This window comes from Centruroides vittatus, unplaced genomic scaffold (assembly GCF_030686945.1).
Source record: "Centruroides vittatus isolate TY-2023 unplaced genomic scaffold, ASM3068694v2 contig_1158, whole genome shotgun sequence".
Lineage (NCBI taxonomy): Eukaryota > Metazoa > Arthropoda > Arachnida > Scorpiones > Buthidae > Centruroides > Centruroides vittatus.
Genome location: NW_027120744.1, coordinates 240,881 through 265,830, shown reverse-complemented (window position 1 = coordinate 265,830; position 24,950 = coordinate 240,881). Strand labels below are relative to the sequence as shown.

At 30.4% G+C, this 24,950-nt stretch overlaps 2 protein-coding genes and 1 long non-coding RNA gene across 3 annotated transcripts in view; 1 reads left to right on the top strand and 2 right to left on the bottom strand.

The window, feature by feature from the left end:
• Positions 1-24,950, bottom strand: part of RyR (Ryanodine receptor) — a 417,183-nt gene that overhangs the window by 376,193 nt on the left and 16,040 nt on the right. The window contains 1 exon segment of the mRNA XM_067275817.1: positions 1,184-1,288. Coding sequence (XP_067131918.1) covers positions 1,184-1,288 — 105 coding nt within the window.
• The window catches only part of LOC136979862 (uncharacterized), a 233,162-nt gene that overhangs the window by 201,956 nt on the left and 6,256 nt on the right, over positions 1-24,950 (top strand). The window lies entirely within an intron of this gene.
• On the bottom strand, positions 9,142-11,240 carry LOC136979778 (uncharacterized). The gene has a single exon (XM_067275811.1). The coding sequence runs from the start codon at positions 11,103-11,105 to the stop codon at positions 9,150-9,152; it is 1,956 nt and encodes a 651-aa protein (XP_067131912.1). The 5' UTR covers positions 11,106-11,240; the 3' UTR covers positions 9,142-9,149.

Below are 24,950 nucleotides of genomic sequence, written 5' to 3'. Positions count from 1 at the left end.
CTTGCGTTGATAATGAGATAGCTCAAAAACAAACCTACAGAGATTGCTGACAATCATCACGTAAAAGGTTCATAATTTCTAGAACTAGTACTCTCTGAAGTTGATTTTGGTTAATCAATTTTTCAGATAATTAATTGACTTTCATATAATCAATGCTGTACTGTATTGGCATTTAAGTATCTCTTTGTATACATTAGTAGCATTATATTCAAATATTTTGTCACTTTATTCATGTACAGTTACAGATGGATTAAAATTGATGTAACATCGAAACTAGAATTGTCAGGAGAAATTCAAATTCGAAATTTTAAAGTTCTATTTGATATATTCTTCATATCTTCCTAAGCAAAAGCATTTGCCTTTTCATGTACATATTAGCATTCTTATCTAAGACTTACATTATAAACTATTTAATTTTATGAGAAATTAAGCCTTTTAATTAAAATTATTTTCTTTGTCAGTTAATTTCAAAACTTGTTTTGGAAAGTATTACATGTCTCTTTGATCTATTACAATAAGATTTTTTTCTTTTTACAGAGTCCACTCAAAATGAAATCAAAGGTAATTCTTATTATCCAAATATATTTAATTCTATTTAATCCTAATTTTTCTTTCATTCTAATAATAAGTAGAAAAATTTTTGAGGCCTACTAAGTAATAACAAATTAATTCCTAAATTTAATATGTTCAGAAATAAGAAAATATAAGTGAATATTCTCTATTGCAATCTCATACAAAGTAAATACAATAATTTAATTTTAACTTATATCCACTGTAACATCAATTTTTACATAAACTGGTCTATCATATCAAATTGTTCTGAAATGCAGCCAACTAATCATATTTCTAACAATATTAAAATTTTTGTACACTAAAAAAGGTTTTATAAGTTAAAAAATAAATGAAAAACAAACATTATAAAAATGACTAGAGCTCATTAGAACTTAATAGCAGATATCAAACTTCAAGTAAAAAAATACATAAATAAATATGGATCTGCAAATAAATTTATAAATCATGCTCAGCAAATTTATAGCAAAGAACAGAACATACATGTAAACTTAATATATCTCAAAGATAAACATTGTATCATTAATAACATATTACAAGAAAACAAACAAGTCAGATATTTTAAATTAAAATTCAATTTTACATTTTTATATTTTAAAAAATGACACTTTACCTTATCTGCGATGTTTTCAAGATAGCAATTGCGGTTTCCAAAACCCTCTGCACCTAAACATACTCGTTCTCCTGTACCAGTGCATTGTAAGCACACCATGTCATCCTAATAATTAATGAAAAATTTTATGAGATGCATATTTATTTCTAAAATTAATTAATTATAATTTTATACTTTTTACTGTTTAGTTTCTTACTGTGATAGTCACACAAGTGTACAATAGTCCACAAGAGTCAGTACACAAAAAAAATAACAGCAATTATTTATTTTTTTCACGTGAATAGCAATATACAGGATTCTTTTGGATTCCAGCTCTTAATGTTATACAACATCTACAACATCCCAAACTGGGGTGAGGAATCAAGCGAATACAGATCAAAGGAATGTGCTCGTGACAAATAAGAAAAGACCGACTTGTAATCTTACAACTAACTTACACTAAATTATAAACGAAAAAGAAAAGGAAGAATAGCAAGAAGATTTAATATGATAGAGGAGGTTATAACGAATACCCGGGTTCTCTGTTTGGTATTGATGCTCTTCTAGTGGGGAACCACTCTAAATCGTTTCTCGATGGTCTTTTTCGGATCTCTTCGAAGATTCTCCTTATACAAGGGACGTTGTCTCTCTCTCTTTACGTTAGCGGGGCCCTTTCTTTTTCTGTAGGCCACCTTTGTCTCCCTTTGTCCTTCTAGATAACAAGCAGGAGCATATCTTTCACACGTCTATCTTCACCGAGAGTCTGACCCAAGAATGACCCTTCTTATCATTCTAGTAGCCTCAGCGCCTTCACTTCCCATTGTTAACGTGGTTCATGGAAAGGGTTACCCCACCCACAGGAAGAAATGTTAATAGAAGATTCGAAAAAACAAAAGGAAGAACAAAGAAGAAAGAAAACTTAAAACTAAACTTATATCTAATATATACATTAATATGGCATATTGCCACATTACTAAATACTTTAAAATTAATTATTGTATAAATTAAATGCTTCAATATCCAACAGATGAAATTCGTCAGATTGAAAAGATTTTTTATACTCCAAACTGAATACTATAGTGTTACTAAAGACTAATTCCAATATTTAATTCTACATTAATAACAATTAAAATATTTGCATAGTGAATTCAATAACATTTCTTTCACTTCACGTAAGAAGCAGTTTCTTTTTTTTTTTTTTTTTGGTTAGAATAAATTGAAAATAATCATTTCTTCTTAGAAATTTCTTTCCTCAAAAGTAAATTTGTTTGTTTTAACTGGATTACAGGTGTTAGTTGGTATTTTTATTGTAATCTCATCCAGTTTTGCAGTATCTTTTAAACTTACTAGAAAAATCATATATGAAGGAGGTATAGCTTCAAAAGTTAAACTAGTTTTAGAAATTATTACAGTTTTAATTATATGAATAAGAAATCTCTAAAATTAATCCTTGAATTAAAATATTAGTACAATGTTGTCTAAATGTAATAAAAAATGTATTTTAAAAAAACTGCCAGGACAAATTCACATTTACAAAAAAAAGTATATTTCTTGATAGACTACACACACAAGATGAGTCCAGATCATTCAATCCTTTCAGACACTATTGAGGCAATAACAGTTCACAGCAGAGTCAACCTTTTATTGTAGGCTACTCATCTGCCTCTTTAGATGTAATGAGTCTGAGAATACATTATTTTTTTTTGTAAAAAAAAATATATTCTCAAACTCATTACATCCAAAGCCATTGAGAGAGAAAAGCTGGGGATTTAGGCCTGGAGAAATCTTGGGACCCTTAGCAGTATCCTTACAAATTAATGCAATTTTTATTAACATAAAATAAAATCATTAAGAGTACATTTTATTAAAGCAATACACCAAAAAAAGCCAAATTATCAGGCTAGAAACAGCTATAATAATAATAATAATTTATAAGATAATTTGGTACTAGAGTTAGGCATTAGGCACCATCTCTTTCTAAATTTAATAATTATAATTTTAATTAAATAATTTAAATAATTTAGAACTAACTGGAAGAAAAGAATCGGCCCAGAGCAGGACTTGAACCCGCAACTCCTGCTTACCGTATACTATATTTGCTACTTGATTTTGTCTATGTAAATAATCTGTCTGTGCCAAGAGCTTGCAATCAGAAGTGATGTGTTGTATAGTTTCTGGCACAATGTGACATTTTCAGTATGTGAGTTTGTGAGTGTTGTATCTTTGAGTATATGTTTTCTGTAGTTTTTAGTATTTATGACCTGATCTTATATTGCAACCATGAACCCTTCCATCTCCCCAAAGAAGCAATCCCTGAGCTAACCAGCTGTTTGATGCAGTTTTGTCAACAAAATCTTGGGCCAGGTCATAAGAATGTCTGTCATGGAGTATTTTTTGAGCCCACAATTGCTTAATGGCATCTATGCTTTTTATATGTTGTGTTGTGTCCATATGATGTGAGTGTAAATTTAATCGTATTATTTGAGTCTGCTACAGTTACTGCTTTATGTAACTGATGTTTCTTGTTTTTTGTAGAAAAACTCTTGCAGAATCTGTATTTGTTTGTACTGAGGGTTTACTATGTCAATCAGGCCACATCTTCCATCTTTACTTGGAAGAGTTAATCTTTCTACAGCTGATTTAGGATGATGTTCTTTATGCTTAGTAAGTGTTGTTCTTGTTTTCCTTTGGAGTTGCTCAAGATCTGTGTGAATCCAATGTATAACTCCAAAAGAATGTGAGTACTGGGATGACATATTTATTCATTGCTTTAACTGTGTTCTGAGAATAGCATTTAACCTATTTTGATATTCTTTAATTAATCTTTGCTTTATTTGTGTATGTTCTGATAGTTTGGCCTGCTGGAATCCTAAATACTTGTAGAACTCACCCTCTTCCACTGATCAATAATGTCTCCATTTCAAAGTACAAAATCTCCTTTCTTCAAGACTCCTTTTTCTATGTGAAGTGTTTTGCATTTGTCTAGGCCAGTGGTTTTTAACCTTTTTATACTCACGGCCCACAAATATTTCATAATATTTTGTGACCCCCATTTTTTTTAATAATAATTTATATTTGTTAAATTATCTATAATAAATTGATTTTTTTTATTATTGCTTTATTTTTTTATATAATAAATGTAAATCATAACTTTACTATTTCATTATCTATTTAAATAACATTCAAAACTCATTAATTTTTAACAAAAAATAAAATAAGAAACATGTCGATAAATCAATCCAAAGTCAATGCTAAAACTAAACTAAAACTAAAACACACAACTTGTGGTAAAGATTTTGCATCTCTTTTGCAAAAATATTTAAATTTTCAAAGCCTACTATTTTTCCTAATTATTTTTAAAATTCCAAGCCTTAATAGTTTTTAGAATTACTTTAGGAATAAAAGAAGTAAATACTGCAGTGTAAGTAGCATATTTGATATTTATTTCTTCTGTACTAACAAAGTTGTATGTAGGAAGAAATAAAAAATAAATAAAAAAAACTAAATAGGAAAACTTTATCTTTCTTATTTCACTTTTCAATACGATAGTCGGTTATATATCAATTTTCTTCTTATTATATTCTGAAGGAAATTTTGCATAATTTGGCAGCCCCCAGCAAACTTGTTTATGGACCCCCAGGGGGCCGTGGCCCTTTGTTAAGAATCACTGGTCTAGGCCAAACTCCATTTGTAGGTCCTTGATGTATGAATGTGTGATTTGTAGGAGTTGATAAAGTTGTTTTTGTATAGATGCATAAAGTTTTATGTCATCCATGTACTAATACATGAGATGTGACAGTGTAAACTGTGTTGTTTTTTCACGTCCGATATTGTAACCACATTTTTTGCCTTTCCTATAGCATTACTGCCAAGTTTATACTCTCACAATATGATATGGCATACACGCACTTTCAAATGCTCCATTTTTAAGGACTTCAAAAGCATATTTTTATTGCAGACTTGTCACTTCAGCTTTAATATTTAGATTTAGAGACTATTTGCTAATAACCATTAGTAAAATTTAGTTGAAGCAACATATCATCTCATATGTATTTGAATGACAATTACACTTAACCTCAATTAGTAATTATTTATGACTCAATCCAATTATATAATAATATCAATATTTTGTATCAATATATATATTATATATTATATCAATCCAATAAATATACTGTATATATATATATATATAATATATATACTGTATACATATATACTGTATACATATTTTAATATATTAATATAAATTATATATATTGGATTAAATCATAAATAATTACCAATTGAGAGTAGTGTAATTGTCATTCAAATTATATACCGTATTTTACGGACTATAAGACGCACCTTAATTTTTAAGCAATTTTTTTAAAAAAAATACCTATAAGATGCTACGGACTATAAGACGCACCTGAATTTTGGAGGCAATTTTTCGAAGAAAAAAGTGCGTCTTATAGTCCGTAAAATACAGTATATGAACAAATCATTCCATTTTATATTAGTTGACATTAGGATTTATGTTATATTATTTTTGCAGTTAATTATGAATTTGTTGTTGTCGTTATTATTATATATGAAATTTATATTGAATTATTTGTAATTTGCATTTATTTAACATGTTGTTTTTTACATCATTTTATAAGAAATAATTATATAAATTATATATTTACATAAGCTTTCATTAATGAATATATATGGTGTATATATCTGTATATATTCATATTTACTATACAGTATACATATAATGAATATATACTGTAAGTATATATCAAGTAAGTAAGTATATATGTAAGTATATATCACTAATTTATTAGTTATAGAATTATAGTTATATTACGTATATTCAGTATTTGAACACATAATCAATATGTGATAGGGCATACTAAATATATCTTTCAAAAATATAAAAAAGATAAGCATAAATTGCACTAATTCAAGATTAATTAATTAATTAATTCATAATATTGTAATATGTATGTTGTAGAAACAACCAAAACATGTTTCAAAATTAATTAATTTTAAAAACAAAATGCCATTGATATTTAGATTAATATGCGGCAAATATGAGGCAAAATGCGTTTTGCTGAGTTTCACTACTTATCTCAATGTTCTGAAACTTCCAACCGTCGTCAGAGAGTTTTAGCAATGTTTTTCTTTGCGAATTTAATATAAATGCGCTTTTCAGAATGAACTGCACACATGACAATTCTTAAAACCCGCCTTTCGGAATTACGACAGACGATCTTAAATACTACGCCCTCTGGATATGTTTTATGACGAATGTCTCAAATGACCGCCGAATCATCCATGTCCATGTAATCAGTGGCGCACTCAGGATTTAACGTTGGGAGAGCCGAGTTGAACGAATAAAAATATTTTTAATGCGAATTCAATTAAATTTCTACCTTATGTGACCATTAATTTATAAGTAGTATAGAAACAGAAGGCACGATACAATATATATATTCATTTTTACTTTCCCGGCTGTTATATATAACAAATTTTTTTCTACGTGCCCATCTGCATGTGAATACCATCTCCTTTAGGTAACATGCCAATAAACGACTCATTCATAACTGTCACAAGTGTGATGTACAATACAATATCATATTGCTAAAGTTTAGTATATTTGTCTACGATATACTTTTCTTACATTAGTCTTCTTGTTGGTTTTAAAAATCAATAATCGGTAACTAAATTTTTTTACAAATTTATACATATATATTTATATATTTTATATAACCTATTATATATTTTGATCGTGCATTTTGCAATATATATACAGCGTTATCCCGATTTACGAGTACACCTCGTTCCTGGACTGGCCCATCGGAAATTTTCTGGTGAGCTGTTTGCTTAGTGACTGTTCTTTATTTTGAGTTCTATTTCACATGAGAAAAATAAATTAATAAACAAGATATAAACACTATCTGTCTATTGTATTAAATTTTTAAAAAGTCTTATTCTAACTCAGGTCCATGGTACCCAATGTCAATTCGGACGTGGGCCGCGTGAAATGGTCCACGTTCGAATTGACATTCGTCTTGACACGATGTTCATTTTGTAAATTCTAATTTGAAAATAACTGATCACCAGGTTGCTAATTTTCAGAGTAACAAATTCTGAACATATGTTTTTATTTATTATGTTTTTTCAAACTAAAAACAATTTGAAAAAAGTGATGAAAAAAAGAAATCCGCTTCTAAAAAATTGCAAAATTTTATCCTTCTCTTGATGATTATGAAGACAACGATGCAACCAGATAGCCGATGCCGTTAGTGTTAGCCTACCGATCTGAAGGAACAGGATCGAATCTAGACGAACCACTGCAAGAGTTTTTAATGATAGTTCGTTCTGAATATGTCAAGTCCCGTGCCCATGTGGACTAGCCGAACCCACACTGGTTATTATTGAAACGGCTCCGTTTAGTGCTCACAGAGCGGAATGGGGGAAAAAACCTAGCGAGAACACAATTTGGGTTTTCACTTTATAAATAATTTATTTTCGTTTAAAAATTTATTGTTACTCAATTATGTTTAATATACAGTATACTGTATATTTTTAACCTAAAAGTTTTTTTTTTTATTTCATACCGAGTTTATGTATTTAGATATTATTTTCAATCTATCTACAGAGTAAATTAGGTCAATCTTGGTAGAAAACATTAAAAAAAATTCAAAACAAAATCACTTTATTATATGGGTAGTTATGTTCATAATACATAGGCAATAAGATACAATAATCATATAGCAAACATTAATTTTAACCATTGGTTGTCTAACCTAAAAATGGTCAGTTAATATTGATGTGCTTGTGTATGTACAGTACATTCCCATCCCTCACTACTTATGAAAAATTTCTCTTGGCAACAAAAAGATATTATCAATATATAATGCAACTTGCCATCATATTTTATTGAAATGATTTTTACAAGATTATTATTGGAATTATTCTATGTATGCATGGCTTGTGTCAAAAACTGAAAATCATAAAATATTTGTATTAAATGGAACAATCATACTTTGTATAACTTGGTTGAATCACTTTGAAACTACACAACTATAATTTATATTCATAAAATCCTTTATTCTAATTGAAAAATAATTGGCTTATTTTCTTCACAAAACTTTTCCAAGTTAAAATTAATTTATTTCAATCATCATTAATTAATGAATATAATTTCGATTTTTCTATGAACATTTCTAAATTTTTTATCAAACACTTTGGCTCCCAGCATTTAAATTCCAACTAATTTTCATTAAATCAATAATCAGTTAGCCAATTATTATTTTTTTTTTATATAAAGTTTTATCTCAAAGAAATGAAAAAACCTTCAATGAACAAAAGAACAATTCACTATCAGGGCTGTTAGTTACCACCATTAAACACATTATGCATGTGCCTAGGACCTGGGAAGATGTAAAAGAAAGGAGACAGACTGTTTTACAAAAATATAAAGTACAGGCTATATACTGTGGTCTAGTACCTATTCTGCCAGGCTTTGAGCTGTAGTAGGATGAAAGATTGAAGTGCTGGAGAGAGGCCAGAATATCTGAAAGCCTACAGACCTAGCCTTACTCACTATGCTTATTATTAATTCATAAGATATAAGCTAGTTTTATTAAAACCAATATTTTTGTAATATTCTAACAGCAGAGTTCATATAAGTAAAAATATGCTAAAAATATTGTCCTCTTTTAATAGTTTTTTTTTTTACATTATACCAATGTTTGTATGATTTATGTAAATAAAATGTGCTTGTACTTACATTACATATTTATCCAAATCAAGAAAATCAAAATGAATATAAAAATCATACTATTTTATTAATTTATAAAAATTATACATTAAATCAATTTATAATTACAAATTTTGTTTCTTAAAATTTTTTTCTGCGTATTTTTTAAATAAATTTTATCATTGTTTAATATTAAACAATGATTTAATGACTGGTTATATTACATGTCTGAATTGATAACTTAAAATATTATAACTTAACAGCCCTCTGATGTTCATCTCTATGCGATTCTTCCCAATCTTCTACTTGGCACTTTTTAGAACAATAATAACGAGGAACTAAAAATTTTTCTGATTTACATCTAGAACACTTTTTGTACAGTTTAGGTATTGGTTCTTTGGTCATACATTGAGCACAAACACGAAGTTTAGATGTTTCATGTTTTACATCTTGGACATTTTTATTTAATTGAATATTATTTTTTGAAGAATTACTTTTCATTAGTAATCTTCCTGTTTCTAAAAATAATTTAAAACCTTCAATATCAAGTCCTCCATTATCTTTAATACTTTTTTCAATAGTATCCAAATTATCACTAATATCTTCTAAGTCTTTTGAAAATTCATCAATTTCATCATCAATATCAGATAAAGTTGCTTTATTACTGAAATCATTTCTCTCTTTATAAGTAAGAAAGTTATCTTTTGAAGTATTAGCTTCAACTTCATCATCATAGGTAGTTTCATAATCAGAGTCAAGGCCTGACTTAATTTGAAAGGTCTTTGAACTTTGAGATAAATTATTAGTTTCTTGTACTTGAACATTTTTATGTACTTTTTCTTCCTTTTTGTTAAATACATTTTCATCTGAACAAATGGTATTTTTAAAAACATTGTGTGTTGGAAATTTATCAATGTTGGTGACATCAGTCTGTACATTAACTAAATTGCATTTCTCATTAAATAACAAAGTATTTTTCATTGTAAGCATTTCAGAATTTTCTTCAGAATCTGTTAATGGAATGCTACCTGATAAATTTAAATTAGCCTTATGTTTTGTTTCATTTTCAATATAATATTCATCACAAATTTTAGTTTTTTTCATTTCTCTTTTATATTGTTTTTCTACTTTTTTTGGCAGTTTGATTTTCAAGTTGTCACTATTCACATTCTCAGATTCATTAACTTTTGCTTTCTTATCAAGTTTTTTGCAAAGTTCTTCCTTTGTTAATTCTAATTTGTCAAGACGTTCAAAAATATTAAAAATATTAGTAAAAAACTCAGCAGAATTATGACAACATGGTCCTTTTGCTTTTTTTCTTTTAGGGCATTTACAAGATTTAGAGAGCACAAGTTTATTGATTAATTTTGTTTGAATATTTTTTATTTCAGCATCATCATCATCATCATCATCATCATCATCAACTAAAGTTTTATTTTCACACATACAAAAGTTTCTAGTATCTTCTAAATAACACGAATCTTTATATATTTCTCGAGAAAATATCTCGCATATATTATCTGTATTCAAAATATCTGTTAATTTTTTATCCCAGTATATAAAAAGGTAATGTTCAAAAATGCCTGGTTCATAATTACTCTCATTCCACTCTAAAGGTGGTAACCAGTATAAACTTTTATGTTGAGTGTTTTCTGAAGATTCTTCCTGAAACCATGTTTTAAAAATATTATAAACAGCTCCTGCAAATTTCACATAAAATGGAATAAATATAGTTACATGCCAAATAGCTCCTTTTCCATTAAGATCGCCAAACAAACGTTTACACGATTTCTTCGTCTCATTACAGTAAAATCTACTATTTTGCTTAGGTGATCCCGACGATAGATATAGAATTAAATGCTTACTTCTTATTATGGAAACAATATCATCAAATAACTTTTTAGCATTTGAAAACTGTCCTTCTATAAATTTCTTATGAACGGTAACACACGCTTCGTCAATTAATCTTCTTAGTTTATTGGAGCAAAAAGGAAAAGTCTCATCATTACGTAACTCAGTAGCAAATCCACATTTCAAGACGAATGATCTGTATGTTATAAGAAAACGTAACCAAAACGACTGGCCTTGTTCTAAATGCATCTGCTGCCATTGCTGAAGATGCGACTGCATGTATTCGTCACACTCGCAATCAATATCTTTATCGAATAATTCAAAGTCATCGTCTGATAACTTAATCCACTTCATAATAACTGTAACCGAAATACAAATAAAATCGTCACACAAATACCGAATTACTTCACGTACTACAAATAATTCCACTCACCACGCAAGAGCAAATGCGTACAACACAGTCCTGCCTCATGCGGCGCAAAATAAAATTAACTATAAGGTTGCTTCTCATTGGATAATAATTTAAATAAATAAAAAAAAAAGAATCTCGTGGTACAAACCGATGAATTAGTACATTTGTTTTGTAATTATAAAAATATATTAATATATTTTGTATAGTTATACGAGACTGAGTAATTACGCGCTTTCGCAGAAAAAAAAAATCAGATAACGTAAAGTTAAAGTTAAATATTACAAAAGCAAAATTTATTCAAAACAAATTTAAAATTATATTAGAAAAACATTAACAAATATTGAACAAAATGTCAAATTCATAATAAAATGCATATAATTCAATGACCTTGAACTGCAAAATCTTTTTAAAGCTTGAGCAGACGCAGCGACATCTACCGTTGACTCATGTTACAAATTGATTCAATCATCAATCTGCGAAGTAGCAATGGGTATCGATCGCGTAACTGTCCAGTGGCGGTTCGTAGTATGTAATAGGGGGTGCCGTTACAAGAGAGCGCGCGATACTCAACAGTAATAGAATCGTTTTCATTTCCTATAAGATTAACGCTGGTTTTGATGAAAACATTAATATTAACTTAATCAGTACACCCATATTAGACACCACGAAACGCCTCTGTAAATATCGATACTTTACTTTTTAGTCGATAATCAGTATCGATGTACACAAGAAAATTATCGATAATTCGATATATCGGTTAAAAAATTTAAATACAATAAACGTCCTTACAGCTAGTTTTTTCTCATGAAAACGTAATATTGTTAAATAAAAGATAATAAAATAACTAATGCATAAATAAACAATGATTTTATTTACAATACAAAATGAAAACAGCAGGAAAATATGTTGTAGTTACAATAATACAGTAACATATATTTAATTTAAAATTCTTTTAACTCATCATCTTCAATGTCAAAATATGCAGTCACTAAAAATTTTTTCATCTGGTAACAAGAGAAATAAAGCTAGAATTCATGCTAAGAAGAAAACATAATTTCTTCCTTCTAGATTTAGCGGGGAAAAAAAAAACCGAAATTAGCAACGCGAATTGGAAGTGTGCAGACTGAAGAGCATATACTCGTGAGCGCGCTTGATGGGATGTTTGATGAAAAACACTATCATATTCCAATAGATTTTTTTGATATATTATTCTAAAAAATTCGTAAAGCGGGAATTATCTTTATATAAATTTTTCTTTGTGGATTTATCTGTTCGATTTTAGGAATTTTATAAAACAATACATTAATACTTCATTACTGTTTTGTTATTTATATAATCACAACTGGCTATTTAAGACTACTATCTTAATTAAACAAATTTGGCTGTAACTATCTTTACTATCTGGCAGCATGCTTGAGAGAATATGTACTGAGCGTGTTGACTATTATATGTAAGGGCGCGTCCACACATTCGCTGTTCGCCAAATGATTAATACTGGCCTTTCGCCAAACTATTTGCCGAATTGTTTGTCACTCAACTAGCACACAGGTACACACATTCGATTATTTGCCGAGCATCGGTGCGGGAATGACGAATGTTCGTCTGAGATCTAGAAAATGGATAATTCTCAAACAATAATTTGTACCGCTGCTTTTATAGTTACGAATAGTTTATATCTTCTAATGGGAAAAAGCCCAAGAGAAGATGGTGGATGGTATCAATTCACCAAAGCAGAAAAACGTCAACGTAAACAAGAAAGAAATTTTAAAAACCATATTGCAAAAATACCTCTGGAAAAAAAAAATCACAGAAAAATTAAATAAGTTTAAAACTATTAACCAAATCGGAAATATAAACTAAATTCAAAAATAAAAGATTAGATGTAGTTTTAAAAAAACTAAAATAGCAATAGTGATGACCAAAAACAAGAAAATATATGAATGCGTGGTGGCGAATATTTAACTTTTTTTGATTCGGCACAATTTACCAACAAAAATCGGGAAACGGCGAATACTGAACATTCGTCACGAGTAAACCGTTTGCACTTCTCGGTATTTGCTAAATGTTTGCTCGGCATTTGGCGAATAGTGATTGTATAGACGTGCCCTTAAGCGAGGAAGAACGATTACGTTTATGCAAGCGCTCTAGTCAATTTCTGGATATTTACTCGATTAAACGCGGAAATAATCGTATCCTATACACACGAAAACTATCGATTATCGACAGTATCGAAATGAAAAACAATCGATTATCGACAGTATCGAAATGAAAAACAATCGATGGAAAGTATTGATACACTATCGCCCGTCCCCATCAGGTTCTAAAGGTAAAATTTAGATGTTTCGATTTTCTCTAGAAATGACTAGAAAAAATGTTCTAGAACGTTCGATGTGGATAGTAACCAGAGGGCATTTCATCACATATTTCATTGGAAATAGACGCACCACCAATGCCTGATAATATTAGACTTTTAAAAGAACACATTCGCATGCTGTTACTCTTTCACTTCAAGTTGCCATAACGCAACAAAGGCTCACGAGATCTTCTGCAAAGCATTTGGCGAGGACGCGATCAATAGGAAGACTTGCTGCAATTGGCTCAAGAAATTCAAGGATGGAGATTTTTCGCTTCAAGCTGAACTCCAGACTGAACTGAACTCCAGGCTGAACTGAATTCCACTATTGATGACGACGTTCTCCTGCACTGATAGACGATAATCCACGGTTGACCACCAGAGAATTAGCATAACAAGTTGAGTGTTCTCATATACTCCAAAAATTGACAGTCTGATACCACCACGACAATAATAGAGCACTCAGCACAGATGATCTTAGAGAAACCGGTCAGTCTGAGCTGGTAAGTTCTGCCTCATCTACCTCACAGCCCAGAGTTGACGTTAACTGATTACCATATATTTCGAACTATATTATCAATACAGTTCAATGACAATACCCATGTGAGAACGATGCTCACGAGATTGAAAGTTTGCAGAAAAGGTGTCAAGATGGGATTGATATTGATGGTAATTACCTACGAGAATAAACTGTAATTGTTGTTGAGTTACTTGTCAATGAAGTTTTTTTCAAAATGTCTAAATTTCACCTATAAAGCCTGATACTACGAAATCCTGCTAGTCTACGTTCTTTATTTGGAATAAGATATCATTTTCATTGTATTTTAAAAGTGAATCAGTATTGCATGTGTAAAAATCGATTACATCCTAACATTCCATTGTATTTATGGACGATTTATTCTAATGGAAAATGTGTAAAATCGAAAAAAAAACAATTCATAAGAAAGACTGTTTTTCGTCTAGCATTTTTAAAGCATCTCTGAAGTAAAATAGTTTTAAAACTCTTATCGTAAAAATTTATTAAAACATTACATATTACAGTATATCATTAGAGTGATTTTAGAGAAACGTGAAATCATTCGATTCGAATTCAATAAAAATTTAATATTTATATATTGATATTAAGTTAAATGGCTGTCATTTAGGGCCAAAAGTATTTAGTATTCGTTTATATTCGTTATACGAATACTATATATATAACTTAATTATATATAAAGCATAAATAAAATGACAATTAGTTCAAAATTCAAATTAATATAATTATTTCTAAATCGATACTTATTACTTAATCAGTTAACGAATATTTGGTTATTTTATCAGATTTAAAAGGTAATTATCTTTTTAAAGGAATGGATTAGTTATGGAAATGCGATTATTCTAAACCTGACCATCATGTGATATTAATCTTCGCATTTGAACAAATTATTTCAGGCCAAAAGCAGTGGCTTAAATCTAGGTAAAAGCGGATATTTATAAATCTTAGATCTAATCGTCATTTCTCTAATTGATCTTGTAGAATTACACTCTAAAATTGTTATTTTATAATTTGGACAAAAGTCTTAAATCTATATAATCAGTTCAATAGTTAGTCTAATTAATTAATGTAAAAAAAAAAAAAAAAAAAGATTGGAAGTTTGTACAAAGTATTTTGTAATAAATTTTTAATGTGTTAATATTAAAAATACAGTAGTCGAATGTAAAACTTTTAGATATATTTAAATTAGACTTAACAAATTGTGTTTTATAGCATGCATTTAAAAAAGTTAACTTCTTGACGTTGCTAATTTATCATTAATAGAGAGGTTGCGGCCGACGTTTTCATCGCGAAACCGTGAACGTCGGACGTTCAGCTCCGCTTTCCTGTAAGCCTAGAAGTTTGACAATGGCGTTTGGAACGTCAGTGGAATCATGCTCGACGTTCCAAACGCCATTGTCAAACTTCTAGGCTTACAAGATGGCGGCGCTGAAACGTGAACGTCGGACGTTCAGTCCGACGTTCACGTTTTCGCGATGAAAACATCGGCCGCAACCTCCCTAATAAATTACGATAAAAAATTATTTAGCTATAAAACAATTTTAGTATAACATTATATATATATATATATATAATGTTAAATATATTATATTATATATATATATAATGTTAAATATATTATATTATATATATATAATTTAATATCGGGTTTATGCAGTAGAAATTGAGAAATGTTCACGAACAAACTGAAATTTGACTATATAGTACTTAGTGAACTGTTTTTATAATATTAAAAGATAAATATTATTGTACATCTAGAAAGAAGAAATAGTATCTTACATTTAGAATAGACAATAATACATTAATAATTTATGTTTCATATATTATTAATAACGCAAAATAATAAACATAAATTATTAATGTATTATTGTCTATTCTAAATGTAAGATATTATTTCTTCTTTCTAGATCAGCGGTTCCCAACCAGTGGTCCGCAAGAGCTAAAATATGGTCCGCACTCTAGTGTGTCTTGTTCCGATGGCACTGCTGGACAATGAAGCGTTGGCCCCGGGGCGGTCGGTTGGAGTTTCTAGGATGGTCGGAAGTCCCTGGATGAAATGAAAGTAGCCCGATGTCCGGAACAGGTTGGTAAACGTAGGGGAGAGTCCAGATATTAATCTTCGGTTCGAGGCTGGAAGAAGTCGAGAAGTCTGGGAGAAGTCTTCACAAGGGGAGGCAGAGACAAGTCTGCTTTGCCCTTGAGATCCAGGTTTTTATAAGATCTTTCTCCCCTGGATCTCCAGCTCCTGATTGGTCGGTTTCCTGTCTCTAGGCAGACGACCGACCGTTTCGAGCTATTAAAGGTTTAAATTCGACACTGTGTTTTATTCTGATCAAGGGAATTTAATCAGAACTCGAAACCCCTGCTCGTATTCAATTGTCTCGAATTCTTATAAGTCTGATACATAATATCAGCGCTACATCGCCTTTTAAGGAGAAAAAAAAAGACATTTTTCTCTCGATTAATAATTTTTAATATTTCCCGATTTAACGTTTCCTTCCAATTTCTACTAGCGTCAGAATCAAAGCTTGATCCCTTGATTTGACATTTTTTTTTTTTGATATATTTTTAACATATGAGCTCGAGCATCGCTCGGGCTTCACAAAAGTTTTGGTTAAACTTAATTTTTAGATTGACACAGTTTATTTTTCTTAAACCTTGTGGTCCCTGCTAACAACAATGAAATCAAAGTGGTCCCTGGTCAAAAAAGGTTGTTCTAGATGTACAGTACAATAATATTTATCTTTTAATATTACAAAAACAGTTCATGCTGTATAGTGAAATTTCAGTTTGTTCGTGAACATTTCTCAATTTCGACTGCATAAACCTGATATTAAATTATTTATTTTTAACGCCTGGTGAGGAATTGGTTCGATATCATATATCTTTCCATGTTTCTCATTATTTCGTGATCCCATTGTAAGGCTATCACTTCATCATCATCATAATCATCATCATTTCATCTATTTTATTTGGCACAAAATGTGCCGCCTAGTTCCGCATAGCAGCAGATACAATATGGATTGGGAGAGGGTACATAGATAAATTACATAAAATGCAAGTGCAGAACACCGCGTACAATAAGTAATAATCGTAAAAAGAGAGGATACATGTGAAAAGTATATAGACAGGCAAAATTTTATACATTATATGCAGATGGTGAGCGCGAAATACATATAATTTAGAACACACAACGCGTATTTACATAAGGCATTTACAACAGTAAAAAACAAAGGCAGTCGACGACACAGAAACAGCTATTGAGAACTAAGCTGCGATACAGTAGTGATCTTGTTTTTCATGGTAATTAATTGCTTGAAATAGGGATAAATGTTCTCGTCGTTTATGAGATGCTTACACGCGCACGGCCAACTCTCCCCCTTATCCAAGATGGCGAGCCTCAAGAACTGGCGAAGCGTGCAGAGCATGGGACAATGGAAGATATAGTGCAGCAGAGTATCGGGAAGATCGCTGATGGTGCAGAGATTATTATTATGAAGAGTGCTTGTGAAGGTGGTTGAAGAAGCGGCCGTGACCAGTGAAGAATTGGGTTGTAGTGAAATCCGGTATGTTCCAGGTGGTGTTGAACAGATCCTTGATAATAGGGAAGAACCGGTAACAAGTAGAATTGTGATTAATATCCCGTTGACGTTGCCATTTATGTAGTAGGTTTTCCCAAAGAATATACTTAAGAAGGAGGTTTTTTAAAAAACTCTTTCCGCCTTGTGGGCATTGAAGAGGGCCTCTTTAAGCAAGCCCATTATGGGTCGGCCAGGCCCACAATGGGACGGCCGAGTGGTGAGGGACGGACCCGACATATCCGGACGGACCATCTTCCAAAAAATTCCTGGGGATTTTTCGACCCGTCGGGATTCGAACCTGGGTCCCCCAGAGCGGTATGCTGCCACCTAGACCGCTCGGCCATCCGGCCGTCTATAAGAAGGAGGCTATAAGGAGGAGGTAATTTATCGTAAGTCTCCTCTACCTCCGGGTCAGCAGCAGCAGACTTCGCCAAGAAATCTGCATGCTCATTGCCAATGGTGCCAATGTGAGCCTTAGTCCAGATAACGGAGTAGCTGTTGTTGGAGTTTACAATGATGCTATGAATGTTATTGGTAACAGGGTGGAGAGAATGACTATGAATAATCCTGGTAGCAGACTGACCGTCGGTAAAGATAGAAAAGTACTGATTATTGTGGTTCAGATCTGTCCATTGTATAGCACGCAGAATGCCAATTAGCTCAGCTTGAAATAAACTGCAGTGAGAATGTAACCGTAACCGTAACCGCTTGAAGAAAATTTCAAGGTCATTTTGATAGACAACAAACTGCAACCAGTACCCACAGAGGATTTAGAACCATCCGTAAATACGTTAAAACAGTTGTTGGTGGCTGAAGCTGTTATGCGGTGCTTGATGAGGGTAGGGTTTACAGAAGCATGGAGGGGCGTAAAAATTTCAATTGAATTGGCCGTAATACAGATAAAATCGATGTTGGGACTATTACGCTGCATCAACTTTCACTTTGTTGGATAACATATTAATAGCAAGATTTATGGGTGGGTTTTTGGCAATAACTTGCAGACTGTTGGTAGGGCAGGTGTTGTAGCCCTTGGCGATGTGCAGCAGCGCTCTGCGCTGGGCTGTTGTGAAGCTGTCTAAATCCATGATGGAGATTTCTTAACCGCCTCCGCGTCAGCCTACTGCTCTAGAAGACGTGGGATCGAATTATTGAGGGATCACCTTATCAAGCAATCCCAGGAATTTTTCATGGGCGGTCATTTCACATATGTCAGTCCCTCCCTACCTGGTCGTTCCCGTTGAGAACCTGACAAGTCTTAATAGGCATGGAAAAAAGGCTTTCCTAATGCCCACAGGACAGAGTCAAAAATAAAAATTATGATTCGGCTTGTAATAAGACTGAAATAGTATTAATACTATTTCCGTCCCGTATCACTAAAAGTGCTTTTTCCATGTTCATCATCGACTCGGCTTATAACATAGACGACCGGATGGTGAGGAAAAGAGTCAGACATATACGGATCAAACCATTGCTGAAAATTTTTTGGAGGCTCCAATTCAGACTCGAATTCGGATATCTAGAGTGGTATACTGATACAGTTATCATCTCAGCCAGCATGCGCAAGAGATGGTACATCCCCATTCGTATTACACATAATAAGTTTTGCGGTATGGATTGGATTCATCCCGAATTCTCATGAGTAGGCTATACCTTACTGCATGACCATCTGGTCGCTATACAACAAATCGATAAATATAAATAATTTAGATTTTATTAAATATGTAAAAAGAACCGTAAAAATACAGAAATATATACCGCATTTACTCTATTAAACCCCCAGGATTAAAAAAACTCTGGGGAATAAAGTTGATGTAAAAAATAAACCCCGGGTTGAAAAGCATAGGAAACATGTTGAAGCGTTGCACTGTATAGGGCAGTGTAGTTTAGAATAACAGGTAAGAAATTTTAACTAAAATTCTACCTGTTCAAATAGTCTACTTTCGGACAACGCTTTCTATTACAACGTTCACTGGAACATTTTTGTAAATAAAATTATATTGTCGAATATTGAGCGTAGGAAAGTCACGATGAAGATAGCTTATTAACCGAATGGTAATTAGGAAAATTCGAATTCGAGACGGTGAGTTTGAAGCAGAAGATGATAGTCAAGTTTTGATTCCTACAATGACATCGAAACAGTTACGATCGACAATGTACAACGGAATCAGAAGAAGTTGAATCGGATTAACTATGAAAACTAATTATTATAAATGTAGCTGTAACCTGTAAATTCAGTCAAAAAACTGTTTTGATAATTCCGAAAATACACAAGTAATTAAAATTTCTTTCAATTTTTACCTACTAGTCTCTTCTTGCAAGGTTTATTACGTTGCAAGAGGAGATGAGTTTATTACCTCAGCCTCGAAAAAACCCCGGGTACGCTTTAAAAATAAATCCCCGAGTTTAATCGACGAAATAGTGTACTCTGAAGTTGATACTCTGATAGTAAATTTGGTAATTTTTCATTATTAAAAAAGTATTTTGATACATTTCTAGAAAATCTTATGTTTATTTCCATTATTAACACCAAAATAAAAAAAATTATCTATCGTATTGATTTATAATTCGTCGTTTTTATGCAGTTACTAAACTATAAAGCAACGATAGAGCTTCAATTTTATTGTACTTTATATATAATTCCACTATTTGTAATCTGATTCTTATATATCTATAATTTTATTTATAATTGGATTTGAATTCTGTTTATAGTACAATTATTAATTTTATCGTAATCGATCAAAAACTTGCACTATCTGAAAGTTTCAATAATATGAAAAGTTATTAGTGAAGTTACAATTGTCATTCCTTTTTTGAATTAAATATAAAAGCATTAGATTTAATACATCGACTTATATCTGAAATAAAGAAAACGTCTGCTATATAATAACAAACTTCTGGCTTCTGGCTAAAATAGATACATTTCATTACACTATTTTTAAAATGTATTTCCCAATATTGTTAAGCAAGCCAAAACGTCTGTTCTGTGATTTCAGAACAAATTTTTTTTTTTTCTCACCATAATTTTGTAAAGATTAAAATTAGAATAGATTAGAATAGGTTAATTTTGCAAAATTAACTTATTCTAATTTCAACCTTTTCATTTATATATATATATATATAAATGTTTGATATTACATAACTTTATTTTATTTTTGTATTTAATAATTTCGTTTTCCACATAGATATATATTTAATAATTACAACTATGGTATTATTATTTTAATTTTATATAATATATCTATATAGGTATATGTAGAATAAGATAAAATGTATCGTATTTTTTATATCATTAAAAAAATAACTCAGAGTAAATTATAAATTTCTTACATTTACTTTTTACTGTTTATCATAACTTCTTTTACTTTTATAAATTGCTTTGTATCATTTCCTTCCCAATATTAACAATAACCAAAGGATATTGTAAAAACTTAGTTTGATTCTTTAATCTTTGATATATTAATCAAATTTTAATTATTTTAAATTATATTTGCGCCTAGACAATCTTATAAAAAGCCAAAAACACGTTTTAAAAGAGTATACATATATAGAATTAATATTTAGAATTATAATATGAAGATCTTACAAATAAATTATATAACTTTACTTCATACGATTTACCTGTTCAGTACATTTTTTATGAACTTTTTGATACATTGATTAATCGAAATTAATCGAACAACTTAATAATTTTAAATAATGTTTATTGATTCAACAGTTAAATAAATCAGAAGAGATCATAACACATTTCTTACTAATTTGTTCTTTCTGAATTGTTATAGTTTCGCAATTAAAAATGGAATTTATTAATTCAAAAATGTAAATTTGCTCAATGTACTATTACTTCAGACAGTAAAGTGTCTGACATGTTTGACAATAGTCTAACAGCAAACTGTTAGATGAAACATTTGATGTGCTATAATTTAATAACTGACTAAATTAATAATCAGTTTTAAATTTTATCGGCATCGATTTAAGAACTATTAAAAAAAACAATGATTTTTATAGTCGTAAACATTAAAAAAGGTAATACATTTAGCTGATTGTTTTTATAAATTTCAATGAAGCTCTAAATAGCGACCATAAACAAATGTTTTCTCACATTTCCACATTGATACATTTACGTAATTAAAATTTGTAGACGATAATTGTTTTATTTAAATATTTTTAAAAATCTTAAATATGCATGAATTAAATTGAGAGAAAAGTTGCCAAATGGTAACATTTGACTATTTTATCTAATACAGGTTACAGATCTCAATCGATAACAATATGTAGTATTTACACTTTCACTTGAACGTAAGGACATGTCAAAATGAGAAATTGAAGAAGGCAAATCCATTTAGAAATAGATAAGTTACACATTATATTAATCAATTTGTATATCAAGTTTTTTTCCGGAAAAAGTTAAACAATTTATAAATTAAAACTAAAAAGTAGTAGAGCAAAAAATAATCTGAATTACATTTCTTATGATCATTTTCAAATTATATATTTTTATCCCTCTCAGTAACATTTAAATATAGTCATTAGTTGTTTTAATACATTACACGAAGTTAAATCACATGCCAAGTTGGTAGAACTTATTAGACTTTGACACGGATGGTAGAACTACTAGAACAATTCAGGTTTCACTTAACATTCACCAGTGACCTATTTCGAAAAACAAATGATGCAAAGCTGTTGATGTTAATACCGTAGATAATGCACAAATTTGACGAAGTCTGAACGACTTTTTCAAAGACAACAACCATAGACTGCACTATTTATCGTCTTACTTATATATGTTAGATCTAGTTAAAAACACATTATCCAAAAAAACTTCTTGCTCAGAGAATTCTCTAATTGCCCCACCGAGACATTATGTCTTATTAGAGAAGTTGTAAATACCTTAGCAGAAAATATTGTGTCGACTTTTTCATTATTTGATGTTTAACGTTATTTTACCTTTTTAAAAATGCTTTTGAAAACGTTTTGTTTAAATTTGAATTTGTCATTATGATTTGCATGATTTTTTAAATAAATGATAATGTATCAGATTTTGATTGAACAGTAATAAGAGATTTCTAAAAAATTTCGGGGTTTGTTTATTTTTCTGATATCAATTTATTTTATGTTTTATCTTTTTTAATTTATACTGAATAAGAGAATAAGAGTGTAAATGCTTTAATATTAGGATCCCAACGGAATCAATATAAATTTAAAAGGAAGACCAAATCAGTTATGAGTTATGTATTGTACAGTACCTGCATATTTAATACTTAAATTATAATAATTTTAAATTTCTTGAAAACATTCTCTGCCATTTACAAAATTTTCCAAATATAAAAAGTTATTTAAAATAACATTACACACACATATATATACAGTATATATCATTCGAGGGAGTCGATGAGAAAAATTTTTTTAAAAGGGTCACTACATGTAAACGGTTGGAAACATTTGCTTTAAATGATGAACAATGAAATGAGAGGATTTAAAAATATAAAATTTTTCTATAGTTTAACTGCATTAATAGCGAGGTTGAGGCCGAAGTTTTAAACGCGAAAACGTGTATGTCGGACGTTCAGCGCCGCTTTCCTGTAAGCCTAGAAGTTTGATAATGGCGTTTGGAAAGTCAGTGGAATCATGCTCGACATTCCAAACGCCATTGTCAAATTTCTAGGCTTACAGGAAAGCGGCGCTGAACGTCCGACGTACACGTTTTCGCGTTTAAAACTTCGGCCTCAACCTCGCTAATGAAACTATATTCTGCTTCAGCATAAGAAGAATAAACTAAACAGAAACATAAGAATAGAAAAATTAACATTCATTTATTAGCAATACGTTTATAATTATTAACTTATATGGAACCATATGATAAAACTTTTTAATACATAGTTTAATACGACTCGTGCAAATAGTTATTCAATGTCGTATTAAAGTTAAACCACTAATGAATAATGTGTTACTATTTAATATAAACGAATAAATTTCGACGTAATTGATTTTACTAAAATTAAACTGTGCTAAAATGATTGAAATTATGTCAAAACGTAATACGATATCGATAGCTCCTATCTACCAGCGAGAGAGAATTAAGAAATCTAACATCCTGTTGTTCCGAAGTCCACGGAGAATCTTGTGTCACAGAAGATGCCACGCATCACAAAATGCATATAGAACCGTAACGGCCTATACATACCACAGAATCTTGGAGTAATTAAATAACTCAATTAAGACGGTCACTATCGTCTATGAAATTGTATGACAATCGGATCTGCTTTAGATCCTAGGCTTACCGGACTAAGGTTACTAAATGGTATAATACAGTAACGGACTATATCCGTTTTCAGAAATTCGAAATTACCAGAAAATCTGCTATTTTTGAAACTGGCTAATTTTGAATTTGGAGAGTGTAATTCGCCGTGCGGCCGCTTTGTTTCGGCTTCCGTAACGTATGCATAGCACGAAACAATTTCTATTTAAGATAAAAATTACCTCGTTTAATCATCTTAATCTTATACTATACATGGTATTCTATATTTTAAGAGAATTAACAATAATCAAACAGACCTTGTTTTAGAGTGTATTAATTTGTATTTTTTAAATACAACTTTATTCTTTATTTTTCTTTGTTTATTTTATATTTTAAGTATTGATATATACTTAGCTCGTGTTCAGAAAACTGTAAAATCCAGAAATTTGTACTATTTCCGCTCGCAAGTTTGCAGGATAATTGGTCCGGTACAGAGCAGCAGAGTCGCCACATTGTACTGTACTACAATACATTTAATCAGGTCTATCAGATAAAAAAAAATTATGAATGGAAAACAAATTGTTTTAAATTGAAGGATATGTGTGTGTTTGAATAGATTTAAAATAAAAAAATAATTAGTTGAAGAATTTAATCTTTTATTCCAAAAACGTTAAATTTACGAGTTAATTCTCATAGTTAATTTTAATCATAATTCTTGAACGTTTTATAAAAAAAGAGGGAGAACATTTTTAATGTTAAAATAAAGGGCATGTTTTTTTGGATAACCATTTGGTAATCCTATAAAAACAATTTTGCTCAGTATGGACAGCTTGACACAATAGGATCGTCCATTAACGATGAATAAATAAAGGGGACAGCGCCCCGATTTATATTCTTAATAAATTATGGGAATATGGATCAGATTCGACCCAAACCCTCTATTACAATAGTCTATTATCGTACCGCGTGGCTGGGTGGGTGGGTTGTGAACATTAATTTTAATTAATGTAATAATAAAAAAATTTTGAGAATAAAAATAGAAATTGTAGAAATAAAAATTTTAATATATTAATTTAATCAATA